At 43.7% G+C, this 16,410-nt stretch overlaps 1 protein-coding gene across 1 annotated transcript in view; it reads left to right on the top strand.

The window, feature by feature from the left end:
• Positions 1-3,577: 3,577 nt before the first annotated feature.
• Positions 3,578-16,410, top strand: part of ADAMTS12 (ADAM metallopeptidase with thrombospondin type 1 motif 12) — a 395,312-nt gene continuing 382,479 nt past the window's right edge. Inside the window, exon 1 of the mRNA XM_086361321.1 lies at positions 3,578-4,062. Coding sequence (XP_086217447.1) covers positions 3,936-4,062 — 127 coding nt within the window. The 5' untranslated portion in view covers positions 3,578-3,935. The remainder of the gene's footprint in view (positions 4,063-16,410) is intronic.

Here is a 16,410-nt window from a genome sequence, read left to right as displayed (position 1 = left end):
CGTGTGATAAATATTGTGTTTACTGTCCTGACCTCTTATAAAACACTGGCATTCTGTATGTGTTTGTAGTTTTTCTTCAATGGGAGCATATTTGCATCAGTCATGGGAGGTTTAGGAGATGATGCACTGCTTCACAGCTGTGCTCTCTTTTGAGGACACACCAGGAAAGACTGTGAGCTCTTTTGCTGCTACAGCCTTGGTCACCAAAAGGATCTGTTTCCTTTTCCCATTGACAAGAAGAGGGTTAATTCTTCCCTCTGCTCCCAGGTAACAGCAGGCTTTGGAGGAATTTCATAAATTCTGGTGAGAGTAAGAGGAACTCGGTCTTAGAACAGCAGCAGGATGCATATCTGTGCTGAGCCATGTTGAAAACTTGCTGAAGTTGGAAGATGAACTGGTCGTTGCACCACTAGGGACAATTATGTGAGTCTCTTCAACAGCACTTGGGGAAAAAGAAGGAAAAAAGAAAAATATAAAAGACACTGAAAAATAATAAATATAGGTATATGTATAACTGAAACACTCTGCTGTATACCTGAAACTGACACAGCATTGTAAGTGAAATCCAGTAAGTGATTACTCCAGAAAAAAAATTCTTTTAATGGCAAAAAGTAAAAAAGAACTCTGACTGCTGTACATGTATCTAGAAAAAGTTATCTCAACCTTGGCACTATTGGCATATTCTTTGTTGTGGAGAGAAGTCTATGCTTTGCAGGTGGTTTAGCAGCATCTCTGGTCTTTAAATGCCAGCAAGAAACTCTTTTTCCTCACCCTTCAGGTGAGACTCTGCTTGCTATTACAAGAAGAAGAAGAAACAGAAGGAGGAAGAAGAGGAGGAGAAGAAGGACAAGAGGAAGAGGACAAAAGGGAAAGAAAGAGTTCTAGCCCAAAATGGTTCTTCAACACCCTTGCAATTGCCTTTCTGTTGGATCTTCATGACATTTCACTAGACATGCATGTCTTATCTGAATCTCCTTTGGACTAAAGTTAAGCTCTTCTTAACTAATATTTATATGAAAGGAACAGAGGCTCAGACCAGTTCTATGACTGATCTATGACAGCACAACATAACATGTAATGTTGTATGGCAAGGAGGATAAAAGTTGCAGATGGAATTAAAGTTGCTAATCATCTGACTCTCTTGAGAGTCACTTGGGCTGTAAGGAGATCAAGCCAGTCAAATCCTAAAGGAAATCAATCCTGAATGTTCATTAGAAGGACTGATGCGAAGTTCTTCCATTTGGCTACCTGATGCAAAGAGCCGACTCACTGGAAAAGATTACGGGCAAAATAAGAAGGCAGAGGCAGAGGATAAGATAGTTAGATAGCATCACAACTCAATGGACATGAATTTGAGCAAACTTCGGGAGATGGTGGACAGAAGAGCCTGATGTACAGTCCACAGTGTCACAAAGAGTCACACATGACTAAGTGACTGAACAATAGCAACAATCAGCTGACTTTTCATAAAAAGATGAACCTGGATGATCTGGGTGGCTTTAGAATGCAATCACAAAGGTCCTTATACATGGAAAAGGGAGGAAAAAGAGGTAGTGTCAGGATGATGTGACTTAAGAGACCCAACTGGCCCTTACTGTCTTTGAAAATGGGAGAAGATGGCCATGAGCCAAGGAATGTGGGCAGCCTCTCAGTTCAGTTCAGTAGCTCATTCGTATCCGACTCTTTGAGACCCCATGAATTGCAGCATGCCAGGCCTCTCTGTCCATCACCAACTCCCGGAGTTCACTCAAACTCATGTCCATCGAGTCGGTGATGCCATCCAGCCATCTCATCCTCTGCTGTCCCCTTCTCCTCCTGCCCCCAATCCCTCCCAGCATCAGGGTCTTTTCCAATGAGTCTACTCTTTGCATGAGGTGGCCAAAGTACTGGAGTTTCAGCTTTAGCATCATTCCTTCCAAAGAACACCCAGGACTGGATCTCCTTGCAGTCCAAGGAGTCTTCTCCAACACCACAAGTCAAGAGTCTTCTCCAACACCACAGTTCAAAAGCATCAATTCTTCGGTGCTCAGCTTTCTTCATAGTCCAACTCTCACATCCATACATGACTGCTGGAAAAACCATAGCCTTGACTAGATGGACCTTTGTTGGCAAAGTAATGTCTCTGCTTTTGAATATGCTATCTAGGTTGGTCATAACTTTCCTTCCAAGGAGTAAGTGTCTTTTAATTTCATGGCTGCAGTCACCATCTGCAGTGATTTTGGAGCCCAAAAAAATAAAGTCTGACACTATTTCCACTGTTTCCCCATCTATTTCCCATGAAGTGATGGGACCAGATGCCATGATCTTCATTTTCTGAATGTTGAGCTTTAAGCCAACTTTTTCACTCTCCTCTTTCACTTTCATCAAGAGGCTTTTTAGTTCCTCTTCACTTTCTGCCATAAGGGTGGTGTCATCTGCATATCTGAGGTTATTGATATTTCTCCCGGCAATCTTGACTCCAGCTTGTGCTTCTTCCAGCCCAGGTTTCTCATGATGTACTCTCTAGAACCCAGAAAAGGCAAGGAAACAGCCTTCAGTGAGGAATGCGGCTGTGTTAACCTTGATTTAGCCCAGCAAGACCCATCTCAGACTTCTGACCTCCAGACCTGTAAGACACTAAATTTGTATTGTTTCATGTTGCCAAACTTATGGGCATTTGTAATGGCAATAACAAGAAATGTGGTATGTATGTATCCAGTCTAAAGTCCTTCAAACTACCCACCCCGGGTCTGTGAGCACCACCTTTTGCTTGGCTCACTGCTTGGCCCTGGGCTAGATGAGTTGGTACCCACTCCACTCACTGAACACATATGGGTGCAGGAAGCCACGGAGAACCAGTATGGGGCCAAATTCCTCCTGAATGGAATAAAGAGGCCTGTTTCAGCCCTGAGGTGCAAAACCTTGAGTGGATTATCCCAGGAAATTCTCAGGATGCCTGGCAAGCACCCTAGTTTGCAGCAGTCTCATTGATGTAAAGCTTGAGCCTCTGGATGATTTCGCCTTCCATATGCAGGTAAACTGGAGAAACACTTTGACACCTTCTGGGGCTGACTGACTTCCTCTACTCTTCCGGTTTCCTTTTGGGTGAGTGGAGGTGGGCTTAGGAAGATTAGAAAAGCCCCAAAGAGGCCTGCAGACTCCAAGCTGTTCCTGGTCCTTTGGTCCCATCACCTCACGGCACAGAGTCTTGTCCAGGGTTGCACTAGCGTGTGAACACACCATTTCCCTTTGTGTAACCGGGCAAAAGGAAAAACTGCTTGTTATTTTTTTGAAAGGTAAGCCCTAGCCGGCCCTGGAAGAGAATCTTGGAGACAGAGGGCCGGCAGAGGAGGCTTGGTAGGGGTAGGAAAAGTTCAGGAACGCGGAGGAGAAAGGGCGGAGAGGGGGCAGCACTGAGCTGAGGAGGGTCAGGGAGTGGGGTCCCCTCTACCCCATCTCTGCCTTCAATGTTTTCCTCGTGTATGAGGGACTGGCCTGGGGGCCTCTCACTCGCGGTCACGCCCAGGGTGACTCTCCCTGAGCTCCCCTATTTGGCCGGCTCGGTCGGGCTCTGGGCGGGGCGGCGAAGCGCGGGGGTGGGAGTCCGGGAGGAAGATGCGCGGGGCTGGCTTGAAGGAGGCCGGGCGCCCAAGGCAAAGGGGTGGGGATCGGGGGTGGGCTGCGGCCTCCCGCTCCGACCCATTCCACAGCCCTCGGAAAGCAGACACTGTCAGCTGAATCACTCCCCTTTCAGGAGGAGGGAGGGGACGGAAAGGTAACAAGCCCCTTTCTGCTTAAAAAAAGCAAAGGGAGCTCGTGGGCAGCCTTGCAGCCTCCCTCTCCCCACTCCTGGACCATGCACCCCTGCATCTTCCTGCTTGGCCACGGGCGAGGACTTGATTTCTTGAGCTGAGAGCTACAACTTGTTGACTTTTCTTCTCCCCAACGACTGAATCATGCCATGTGCCCAGAGGAGCTGGCTTGCAAAGCTCTCCGTGGTGGCTCAGCTCCTGAACCTGGGGGCCCTTTGCTATGGGCGACAACCTCAGCCGGGCCCGGTGCGCTTCCCAGACAAGAGGCAAGGTTAGTGTCTTTTCTTTATTTCCTTTGAAAACCGCAGGCTAAGACGCGTGCAAAGTTGGTTGCTCTTTTTTCCCTTCCCCCACTCAGCTGAACTCCGCAAAGCCGTTTGGCTGAGTTGCAAAGAAATCTGGGCTGGGAGCTGGGTAACCCTGGGCATCTCGGAATTCAGTGCTTAACGTGTCGAGTCCTTACTTCTTACGGAAACCGAAGGTCGGGACTCTTGTACACGAAGGATGCTGCTGCGAAGACTTGAGAGTTAGCTAGTAACTCCTTACCGCCTTTTTCTCCTCTGAACACTGCACTGTTTCAATCCCTGTTTCTCAGACTCTGAACACGGAAAATGACTTTTTTTAAAAAAAAATTAAAGTTCCAACCGGCCGCTGGCAGTCGTTGCCATTAGTTTGAAACTTCTGGTGAGGGGAGGGGAAATGCGATTCCGCACCCCCCCTGCTGAGTGAGCTTGGCTGTGTTTTCCTTTCCTGGAAAGATTTAGGGCTGTGTTGTAAAAATAACAGCCCTTTTAGAGAAAATGTCCTACCGTAGGAGCTCACCTTTCCCTGTTCTGTCCTGCTGATCGCCTCTGGCTGCTTCTCTTCCAGAATTTCATGAATCTCTATAATGCGAGAGAAAGCACTGGAATTGTGATGGAAATTGGTGATTATACTCTTTGTTGTTTTTATTATTATTATTACATGTTTTTAAAATCTAACATCCTGAGCAGGATGGTGTTGTCATCTCTGCCTTTTCATTGGATTTGCGAAGGCCAGACACACATTCCCATTTGGTGGGCAGTTCATTGGGCTTCTGAGAGCCAACAGTCATGGCAGCAGCCATGGCTGGTGTGGTTGGATGTGGGAGCACTCTGGTGTGTCAGCCTCTTGACTGCTGACAACAGCCTCCTGGGTGCAGGCACCTTTGTTACCACCTCTGCTTTACACACAAGGAAGCTGAAACCTGGGGAGTTTATGAGCTTAGCTATGGTGAAGTGAGGCTGTAAACCCAGGTAGCCTGACTCCAGCGGCTGGCTTCTTACAGTCAAGCAGCATTGTCCTAGAGCAATAATAGGGACAACATACACACACACACACACACAAACACACACACAGAGCATGGGGGTTAGTGTCCATTAAGTCCTGTGTCTGCGGACTGTGCTCAAGTCTTCTATAGCTTCCTGGCCCCCTTTAATCTCCAAGACCACTTGGGTGGTAAACATCACCAGCCTGACCTTGTTGAGGATTTCTGCCTACGTTGCAAAGTTCAACTACAGCTGGAGAGCTCATATGCTGACTCCCAGAGCCATCAGAAGCGGGACCCTTTGCTTTCCTTGGAAGCCAGAGCTGCAGACACTGGGGTGAGATGTCAGTCAGCCAGCACTCGCTTGTGTAAACGGTCCAGGTCCAGATAGATCTCCCACCCCCAAGTTTAAAATAGCAGCATTTGTTGTTCTTTGAAAAACAGCCCTTTTATGAAAAGTCTCTTTTGCTGGCAGCACAAACAAAGCTTGCAAGCACTTCCCAGGGCATTTGGAGATGGTTTGGTTCAAAACCACACATTCTCCTGGGCTGGTTTTCAGCTCTGCTTGCTCCACATCTTCTTTGTAAGTGAATTCAGCTTAGTGTGGAGCAGACTCCACTGGGACTTGCTTTCTCCTCTCTGGAATGCAAGAGATAAGTCACCTTTAGGGTTGTGTGCTGAGAGGCGTTGATACCAAAAAAGAGCTGTACAGTACTCTGAGCTTATTGGTGATGCATAGATATTAAAAATAATTTCCAAAATTTTTTTCGATTTTAGTTGAAGACCTAAATGTCAGATTTGAAACCATTCAACTTCTAGAAAAGAACATAGGCAGAACACTCTTTGACATAAACCATAGAAATATTTTTTCAGATATGTCTCCTAAGGCAAAAGAAACAAAAGCAAAAGCAAACAAATGAGACCTGATTAAACTTAAAAGCTTTTGCACAGCAAAGGAAGGCATCAACAAAATGAAAGACAATCGACTGAATGAGAGAAAATACTTGCAAATGCTGTAACTGATAAGGGGTTAAAATCCAAATATATATACATATAAATATTACTCTCTATATAAAAAAAGCAAACAACCAAAAAATGGGCAGAAGACTTGAATATATGTTTTTTCTAAGAAAGATGGCCAACAGGCACATAAAAAGATGCTCAACATCACAGATCATCAGAGAAATGCACACCAAAACTGTGATGAGACGTCACCTCACACCTTTCAGGATAGCTATCATCATAAAGTCAGCAAGTCATAAACGTTGGTGAGAATGTGGAGAAAAGGGAATCCTTGTTCAGTTCAGTTCAGTCGCTCAGTCATGTCTGACTCTTTGTGACCCCATGAATCGCAGCACGCCAGGCCTCCCTGTCCATCACCAACTCCCGGAGTTCACTCAAACTCACATCCATCGAGTAGGTGATGCCATCCAGCCATCTCATCCTCTGTCGTCCCCTTCTCCTCCTGTCCCCAATCCCTCCCAGCATCTGAGTCTTTTCCAATGAGTCAACTCTTCGCATGAGGTGGCCAAAGTACTGGAGTTTCAACTTTAGCATCATTCCTTCCAAGGAACAGCCAGGGCTGATCTCTGTTAGTAGTAACATAAATTGGTACAGCCACTCTGGAAAACAGTATGGAGATTTCTCAAAACAATAAAAATAGAACTACGTTATGATCTAGGAATTCCACTCCTGGGAAAATACTGGAAGGGAATGAAAACACTAATTCAAAAAGATACGTGTATCCCAATGTTCATAGCAACACTGTTTATAACAGCCGAGATATGGAAGAAACCTAAGTGTCCATCAGTAGGTGAATGGATAAAGATGTGGTACATAGATACAATGGAATACTACTCAGCCATAAAAAGAATCAAGTTTTGCCATTTGCAACAATGTGGATGGACCTAGAGGACATTTTGCTTAGTGAAATAAGTCAGACACAGACAAACATCATATGATATCACTTATATGTGGAATCTAAAAAATAAAATGATTGAATATAACAAAACAGAAACAGACTCACAAATATAGAGTATAAATTAGTGGTTACCAATGGGGAGAGAGAAGAGGGTAGGGCAAGACAAGGATAGAGGTTAAGAGATACAAACTACTATATATCAAATAAGTAAACTTCAAGGGTATATTGTACAGCACAGGGGAATATAACCATTATTTTGTAATAGCTTAAAATAAAATAAAACCAGGAAAAAATTCAGATTTTTAAAAGTCTTTTCACCAAAATATTTGTTCTCAGTCAACTCACTGGTGGATTTACAAGTAATCCCCATCTGGTGCAAAGGAGACATGGTTAAGCACATTTCCTTTTAGAACTTAGAGAGAGAGAGAAAGAGGGAGATAAGTGAGAGAATAAGAATGAAGGTAAATTAGATAGAAAAGGAAATTCTTTTTTAAAAAATTTATTTAATTGAAGTATAGTTGATTTGCATGTTGTGTTAGTTTCTGCTGTATAGCTAAGTGATTCAATTCCACATTCTTTTCCATTATGGTTTATCACAGGATATTGAATACAGCTCACTGTCCTATACAGTAAGACCTTGTTGTTTATTCATTCTATATATAATAATTTACATCTGCTAATCCCAAATTCCTAATCCATCCACCCCCTATTCCTCTTTGGGGTCTGTTCTCTATGTCTGTGAGTCTGTTTCTGCTTCATAGATAGACTGATTTGTGTCATATTTTAGATTCCACATATGTGCGTGAGTGCTCAGTTGCTCAGTTTGTCCAACTCTTTGTGACCCCATAGACTGTAGACTGCCAGGCTACTCTATATATGGCAGTATATACAGGCAAGAATACCGGAGTGAGCTGCCCTTTCCTCCTCCAGGGCGTCTTCCTGACCTAGGGATCGAACCCTTATCTCCCACATTGGTGGGTGGATTCTTTACTACTGAGCCACATGGGAAGCCCAGATTCCACCTATAAGTGCTTCCAGATGATATTTGTTTTCTGACTTACTTCACTTAGTATGATACGCTCCAGGTCCATTCATGTTGCTACAAATGGTATTGCTGCTGCTGCTGCTAAGTCGCGTCAGTCGTGTCCGACTCTGTGCGACCCCATAGACGGCAGCCCACCAGGCTCCCCCATCCCTGGGATTCTCCAGGCAAGAACATTGGAGTGGGTTGCCATTTCCTTCTCCAATGCAGGAAAGGGAAAAGTGAAAGTGAAGTCACTCAGTAGTGTCCGACTCTCTGCGACCCCATGGACTGCAGCCCACCAGGCTCCTCCATCCATGGGATTTTCCAGGCAAGAGTGCTGGAGTGGGGTGCCATTGCCTTCTCCACAAATGGTATTAGTTCGTTCTTTTTTATGGCTGAGTAATATTCCATTGTATATATGTGGGCTTCCCCATGGCTCAGTGGTAAAGAATCTGTCTGTGATGCAGGAGACCCAGGAGATTCGGGTTCTATCCCTGGGTCAGGAAGACACCATGGAGGAGGAAATGGCAACCCACTCCAGTATTCTTGGCTGGAAAATCCCATGGACAGAGGAGCCTGGAGGGCTACAGTCCATGGGGTCACAAAGAGTCGGTTGCGACCAAGCAACTAAGCACACATGCGTGCAATATTCCATTGTATCTGTATACCGCATCTTCTTTATCCATTCATCTGTCAATGGACATGTAGGTTGTCTCCATGTCTTGTGAGTAATTACTATGAACATAGGGTGCATGTATCTTTTCAGACTTTTGTCTGGATATATCCCCAGGAGTGGCATTGCTGGATCATATGGCAACTCTATTTTTAGTTTTTTGAGGAACCTCCAGACTGTTTTCCGTAGTGGCTGCACCAATTTACATTCGCAGCAGCAGTGTAGGAAGGTTCCTTTTTCCTCCACATCCTCTCCAGCATTTGTTATTTGTATATTTTAATGATGATCATTCCAACCCATGTGAGGTGATACCTCAGTGTAAATTTGATTTGCACTGAAAAGGAAATCTTTAAAGCTTTCTGGAAATAAGAAGACTAGAGCTTTGCCTTACTGCCTGCTGCTTCACAATTACTCAAACTCTATAAAGAGTTCCATTTCCACTCTGACAACATTTTTCAATTGCACCCAAGTTCGGAACTTTTAAACTTGGAAATTACTTCAGATATCATGTCTGTCATCCTTTTTATTTCTGCAGATGAGAAATGGGAGGTCTGGTTGGCCAGTCAGTCAACATGCATTTATTGAGTACCTGCTAACTGCCACTCCAGCAGCAGGTTGAGGGGCATCACACAGGGTCCCGCAGTGGGAGGCAGACTCAGAACCTTGATGACTATTAACGTTCCTTCTAGTTCTCAGGGGCAGGGCAGGAGAGTCAACATTATTGTTTTTAAAATAATTTTGTTTATTTATTTATTTTTGGCTGCACTGGGACTCTTTTACTGCCTGGGCTTTCTCTACTTGCTGCGAACGGGGACTACTCTTTGTTGACGTGCATGGGCTTCTCCTTGCAGTGGCTTCTCCTGTTGAGAAGCACAAGCTCTAGGGCACAGGAGCTTCAGTAGTTATGGCTCGCAGGCTCCAGAGCACAGGATCAGTGGTTGTGGCATATGGGCTTAGTGGGAGCTTCCTGTGTCCCCTGCCTTAGCAGGCAGTTTCCTGTCTACTGTACCACAAGGGAAGTAGAAAGGACCATGGAGATGAATCCAATACTTTCTAGGACTACAAACAGGTAGATTGGACAATCTCTGCCTAATATTCTTGCCTCAGTGCTCAGTGGTGATATACACGAGTGTGTGATGACTTCCACAAGGCTCCCAACCTAGTATCAGAACCATTCAGTTCAGTTCAGTCGCTCAGTCACATCTGACTCTTTGTGGCCCCATGAACCGCAGCACGCCAGGCCTCCCTTGTCCATCACCAACCCCCGGAGTTTACCCAAACCCATGTCCATTGAGTCGGTGATGCCATCCAATCATCTCATCCTCTGTCGTCCTCTTCTCCTCCTGCCCTCAATCTTTCCCAGCATCAGGGTCTTTTCTAGTGAGTCAGCTCTTCGCATCAGGTGACCAAAGTACTGGAGTTTTAGCTTCAACATCAGAACTATAGGAAATATTAATCTTGTGCACAACATACTGCCTCTCTTCTGCAGCTGGCAATCTCCCCTCAGGTTCATACACCTTATACTGTTTACAGGTCACGGGTCCTTCCATGATCTCTTTTGCTGCTGGCAACTCCATGAAGCCCATCCCCTGCATGGGCTTGTGCAGAACCGAGGGAGAGCTACAGTGTGTTTCAAGACCAATGTCATGATCATATGCTTATGCCATTTGCAAAAGATAACTTCTGTAAAGAGGAAATGATTTCAGATCTTAACGTAAGAAGAGCCTTCACAGTTTTGGTATGGGATTTGTCTCCATTCTCATCAGCATTTACTGTCTGTGGGTTAGTTAACGTAGGGCTGGTGAGCAAACTCAATTTCTTCTGGTGTATTTTACAACTTTGAGTCAAAGTTTTGAATCAGTACGATTCTCCACAACCTTTCCATGCATGTAGTTTTCCTTAATAAAAATACAATTGAAAGGTTACAATAACACATGGAAGAGAATTATGAAAATAAACTTCCTACTATTACAGGTAGTGATATCATTGCCCTTTGTAGGAAGGAGTCTTAGAAATTCAATTGTTCTCTCATATAGAAATAAATATAAAGAATAAGTATAGATTTAACTTAAATTTTACAAAATCTGGCAGGTCAATAATTTCTCGCCTCTCTCCTTTCTGAGAGAGGGTAAAAGGTCGGTTGGCAGTTTGTATTTTCAAAAGTGCTTATAGCAACAGGCTTTCCCCAAAGTTTCTCGTGAAGTATCATCTAAACTTGTGGCCTAGGGTTTCAAATCTAATCTTAAACAAGGCAAATCAAAGTATTTGTGGCTTGTGTTTTACACCCACCAATCCTAGTGCAGACTGTGCTGTGATTACGGTGTGTGTTAGTCCCACCCACAGCCTGGTTGATGCCCCCCCTCTTGACTTCTGGCTCTCACTGGTAGACCCTTGAGAAGTAGTGAGGGCAGAAGTTAGGAGGGTGTGCTCTGGGTTCAGGTTGCCCCAGCCTGAATCCTTACTCCTCTTTATTGCCTTTTATAGAGGTGGGAATGAAGGCTCAGACAAGGAACACTGTCAGTAATAACCCAGACAATTGTGAGGATTAGAGGAAACCAAGTTGCTGCTGCTGCTGCTGCTAAGTCGCGTCAGTCGTGTCCGACTCTGTGCGACCCCATAGACGGCAGCCCACCAGGTTCCCCCGTCCCTGGGATTCTTGGTATACTCTAAATGTCATGTTTGATAATAGAATTGGTAAAAAAAAAAAAAAAAAGTAGGAGTTATTCTTATTCCTTGACATCTTGTTTCTCCATCTTTGTCATATCCCTTCTGAGCTCTGCTTTCTATTGGCCAGGACAATAGCTAACTACTCCTCCAAACTAAACGCCCACTGAGAGGAAGCCAAGATGAGCTTGGGCCTCTCCCCATCTCTGCTTGGAGCTTACATATATTTAAGGCCGCAGGGGTCACTAGTAGCCAAGTCTCTATATTTAATACCAAGAGTGAGTAGCTAGTATTTAGATAGTGAGCATTATCTGTTAAGCACTGTTCTAAATCTATTATGTGTGTGTATATATATATATTTGCTTTTATTTTTATTATTATTTTAATATAAATTTATTTATTTTCATTGGAGGCTAATTTCTTTACAATATTGTATTGGTTTTGCCATACATCAACATGAATCTGCCACGGGTGTACACCCCCTCCCATCTCCCTTCCCCTACCATCTCTCTGGGTCATCTCAGTGCACCAGCCCTGATTGTCACAACCACCCTGTGTGCTGTGCTTAGTCACCCAGTTGTGTCTGACTCTTTGCGACCCCATGGACTGTAGCCCACCAGGCTCTTCTGTCCATGGGGATTCTCCAGGCAAGAATACTGAAGTGGGTTGCCATTTCCTTCTCCAGGGGATCTTCCCAACCCAGGGATCGAACCCAGGTCTTCCCCATTGCAGGTAGATTCTTTACCATCTGAGCCACCAGGGAAGCCCCACAACCACCCTAAGATGCTATTATTTTTATGCCCATTGTATAGATGAGGCTAGTGCAGTTGGACTGCCCACATAAAACACACTCCATTAAGTAGCCTCCTAATTCCGTCCACATGTATTGGCTGCTGTGGCTTAGCCACCTCCTTTGCAGTAAAATCAAGGGTGAAGGTGATTTTATCTCCCCTTACTTCACCAGATAAAGAGCAGTTATTTTCTCCATTTACTGCTGAGTGACTTGAGGCCTCTCAAAGAAGTCAGCCAGTTCTTTTCTTGTCAGATCATCACCGTCTATGGGGTCGCACAGACTGATATGACTTAGCAGTAGCAGCAGCAGCATCGTGCTCGGGGGCAATGTTCTCGCCTCTACTCTCTGTACCCTCTGCCAAGTGCAACTGCTTATGTACACGAAGTGTGGAGGCTAAGAACATGATTTTGAAATAGGAATCTCAAGATTTTAATCTAAGTTTGTTGCATATTGGTTCTGTGACCTCTCTTAGATTCTGTTTCTTTTTTTATGAAATGATAGTAACTGAATCTGTGACACAGAGTCTTGTGCGGATTAAATGAGCACTATTGTAGCAAATGCTTCCCTGGTGGCTCAGTGTAAAGCATCTGCTTGCAGTGCAGGAGATGTGGGTTTGATCCTTGGGTCAGGAAGATCCCCTGGAGGAGGAAATGGCAACCCACTCCAGCATTCTTGCCTGGAAAATCCCATGGACAGAGGAGCCTTGTGGGCTACAATGCATGGGGTCTCAAAGAATTGGATACAACTGAACACACTCACATGCACAGTTATAGCAAGTGTTCATTAAATGGTTACTATAATTGTAATCATTATATTATTACACAGCCAGCTTATGCTGACTCTCTTAAGAAAACCCAGTAGATCAAAAACAACTAGGTCAAAAACTGCAAATGTATTTGCTTTTCTATTCTTTGGGCAATAGGCGCTGGGGTTCAGGCAAGTTAGTCTTTTATTTTATACCTGCCGTGTTTAATTCTTTGGATGTATCTTTAGAGACAGGTCCTCGAAGGTACATAAGCTTCTCTTGAGAGGAATCAGCATACAGGGGTACCGTTGCAAGGTGATGGTTGTACTCAGTTGAATAAGACTTTTTCTACTCCATTCTGCTCTCCACTGCACCAACCCTGGGGGAACCAGAGATATTACGGAATCATAGAAGAAGAGAGCAACAGGAGGGAAATACTAGAGCTACATCCATCCTCAGCCAACCTGGCCATTCCTTTCCTGAGATCTGAATGTGAAAGGGCAGTGAAGTTCTGATTCTTACGAGGCCCACATATTCCTTGGAGATGGGAAGTACAGAGGCCTGAGTCAATCTGACTCCTAGTTCATGGTACATTCACATTATTAATTTGTGCAAAATGCCTTTCTTGTTTTGTTTATTTATGCCTTTTGGTCCCCATTCTCCACTCTCAGTCCTCTGCATAGAAAACTGTTTTAATGGGTTCCATATGTGTTTTTTTTTGTTGTGTATGTCCTGGCCTGGGAAACTTTGTACTACGGTTTTTGCATGTATTTTCCCTGAATGTAAATGGCTCTGTATTAAGTTGTTTTTATTCTTACTTTTCACTGAGGATTGTTGTTAAGGTTTGTTTGTGTTGCTCTGTGCTCTGGTGCTCTTAGTCACTGCAGTCAGAAGCAAGGAGTCTAGAGTTTTTACTCTTAAAAACTGAGACTTTGTTAGTACCTAGGAGTGAAAGCTGTTCTCTGTCTCATGTTTCCTTCTTTCTTTCTTTCCTTCTTTTTTTGAAGTATAATTGACCTCTGTTAGTTTCAGGTACATAACGTAGTGATTCAGTGATATTTCTATACATTTCAAAATGATCACTGGTGGGTCTAGTTACCATCTGTCACTGTACAAAGATATGACAGTATTATTGCCTATATTCCCCACACTGTGTATTTCTTCCCCATGACTCATTTGGTAACTGGAAGTTTGTACCTTTTACTCTCCCTCATCTGTTTCAGTCATCCCCTTCCCTCTTCCCCACTGGCAACCACCTGTTCTGTCTCTGTATCTGTGTGTCTGTTCCGTTTTGTTATGTTTGTTCATTTGCTCTGTTTTTTAGGTTCCATATATAAGTAAGATCATATGGTATTTATCTTTCTCTTATTTTACTTATCCAAGGCACAGATGAACTACAAGTATGTTTGAAGAGAGTTTTCTGCAAAAAAAAAAAAAAAAAAAGCTCTTTTATAGTTGTATCCCATTAAATCAGGTTTTTTTGAATAGTCAGCTACAAATATGTTCAGTGTTACATGCACACAGATGAGTTGGGCACTTGTGATATGCAAGATTCTGACCTCTAAAGGGTTTGGGAATCAGTAATATAATAAACAATGGAGAAGGCAATGGCACCCCACTCCAGTACTCTTGCCTGGAAAATCCCATGGATGGTGGAGCCTGGAAGGCTGCAGTCCATGGGGTCGCTAAGAGTCGGACACGACTGAGTGACTTCACTTTCACTTTTCCCTTTCACGCATTGGAGAAGGAAATGGCGGCCCACTCCAGTGTTCTTGCCTAGAGAATCCCAGGGACGGGGGAGCCTGGTGGGCTTCCGTCTATGGGGTCGCACAGAGTCGGACATGACTGAAGCGACTTAGCAGCAGCAATATAATAAACAAATGGCTCTGTAGAATCAGGCTGTTCTGGGAGCTACAGAAAATGATGACATGGCAGTTCAGAACAGAGAGAGAACTTTAAGGACTTTAGGAGAAAGAAGAGGGAGGATTTGAGTTGAAACTTTAAAAAATAAGCATAAGCTGGGACTTCCTTGGTGGTCCAGAGGTTAAGACTCTGCTTTCCAATCAGGGGGCATGGGTTCAATCCCTAGTCAGGGAACTAAGTTCCCACATGCCATGGGGTGAGGCCAGATTAAAAAAAAAACAAAACCATGTTGTTATTGTTGTTGTTGCTCAGTTGTGTCCAATTCTTTTGTGACCCCATGGACTGTAGTCCGCCAGGTTCCTCTGTCCATGGAATTTCCCAGGCAAGAATAGTGGAGTGGGTTGCCATTTCCTTCTCCAGGGGATATTCCCCACCCAGGGATTGAATCTGCATCTTGTGCATTGCAAGTGGGTTCTTTACCACTGAGCCACCAGGAAAGCTAAAAAGGCATAAGATTATGTTAAATATAAGATTTTGATAGTGCAAAAGACATTTTAGCTGGGGAAAATAAGTTGAAAAAGTAATGCAAGTTACAAAGTGCAGGGGTACAGCTGGAGGGTGGAAACAGAAAAGTAAAATTTTTTCCCCTTTGTCTCTCTCCTAGTCCCTCTCCCTCCCTCCTTTGTTTTCTTCTTCCTCCCCCGCCCACACCACCCCCCACCGCCACTTTTTTTTTTGGCCTGAAGCAAAAGAGTAGTTTATCAGCTCAAGTGGTTAATGGCTTGCTTAGGTAGTCTGTAATGTGGAACCTGCTGCTTACTCTCCACTAGATATAATAGATTTCTTGTTTTTATCAAATAGGAAAGTGAAGAGGCAGTGGTAGGGATTTCAATTTAAGGAAATCAAAAGATGTGTTCATTCTGATGTGTGGAAGAAAGGAAGACGTGTTCATGTCTTGCATTTTTGAAGTGGCAGTTTTCTAGACTCCACATATATGTGTTAATAAACAATATTTATTTTTCTATTTTTGATTTGCTTCTCTCGATCCATGCACATCTCTGCAAATGGCATAGTTTTGTTCCGTCTTATGGCTGAGTAATTTTCCATTGTATATGTATGTACCACATCATGTATATACATACAGCTGATTCACTTCGCTTTACAGCAGAAACTAACGCAACATTGGAATGCAACTATGCCCCAATAAAAAAGTGGAAATTTTTATATTTTGACCCCATGCTTCTGAATCTAATATGTTCACCTACGATTTTATTTTGTATATTTTATAAAAATAAAAAAGAAACATCCAAGTTCTTTTACGTACTCATTGTCACATTACAGAACACTTATGCTGTAACTATGCAAGGTTTTTCAGGGTCTACTTGATGGGTTTACTGTGCTTTTGCATTTTTCCTTCAACCTGACTTAAACGAAAATTTTAGAGGCATTTACATTCCTTATGATCAACGGTGAAGCTCTGTGATTTGTATGAATGAACTCTAGACCTGAAATGTTCCTGTTCGCCATACTGATCTCGCCACTTTCCTAACCATATTCCTCATGCATTAATTCTGGTCTTAGTTTGTCTCAGGTGAAACATCTGACATCCAGAGCTATGTCTTGATGTCAGCTCAGACAGTTGCCTGTCATC

The sequence above is a fragment of the Bos grunniens genome, chromosome 20 (genome assembly GCF_055505025.1).
Source record: "Bos grunniens cultivar Pamir isolate PY7600 chromosome 20, Bosgru_T2T1.0, whole genome shotgun sequence".
NCBI classification, from domain to species: domain Eukaryota; kingdom Metazoa; phylum Chordata; class Mammalia; order Artiodactyla; family Bovidae; genus Bos; species Bos grunniens.
The sequence above is the reverse complement of the archived record's forward strand: the minus strand, read 5'-3'. Positions and strand labels throughout refer to the sequence as shown.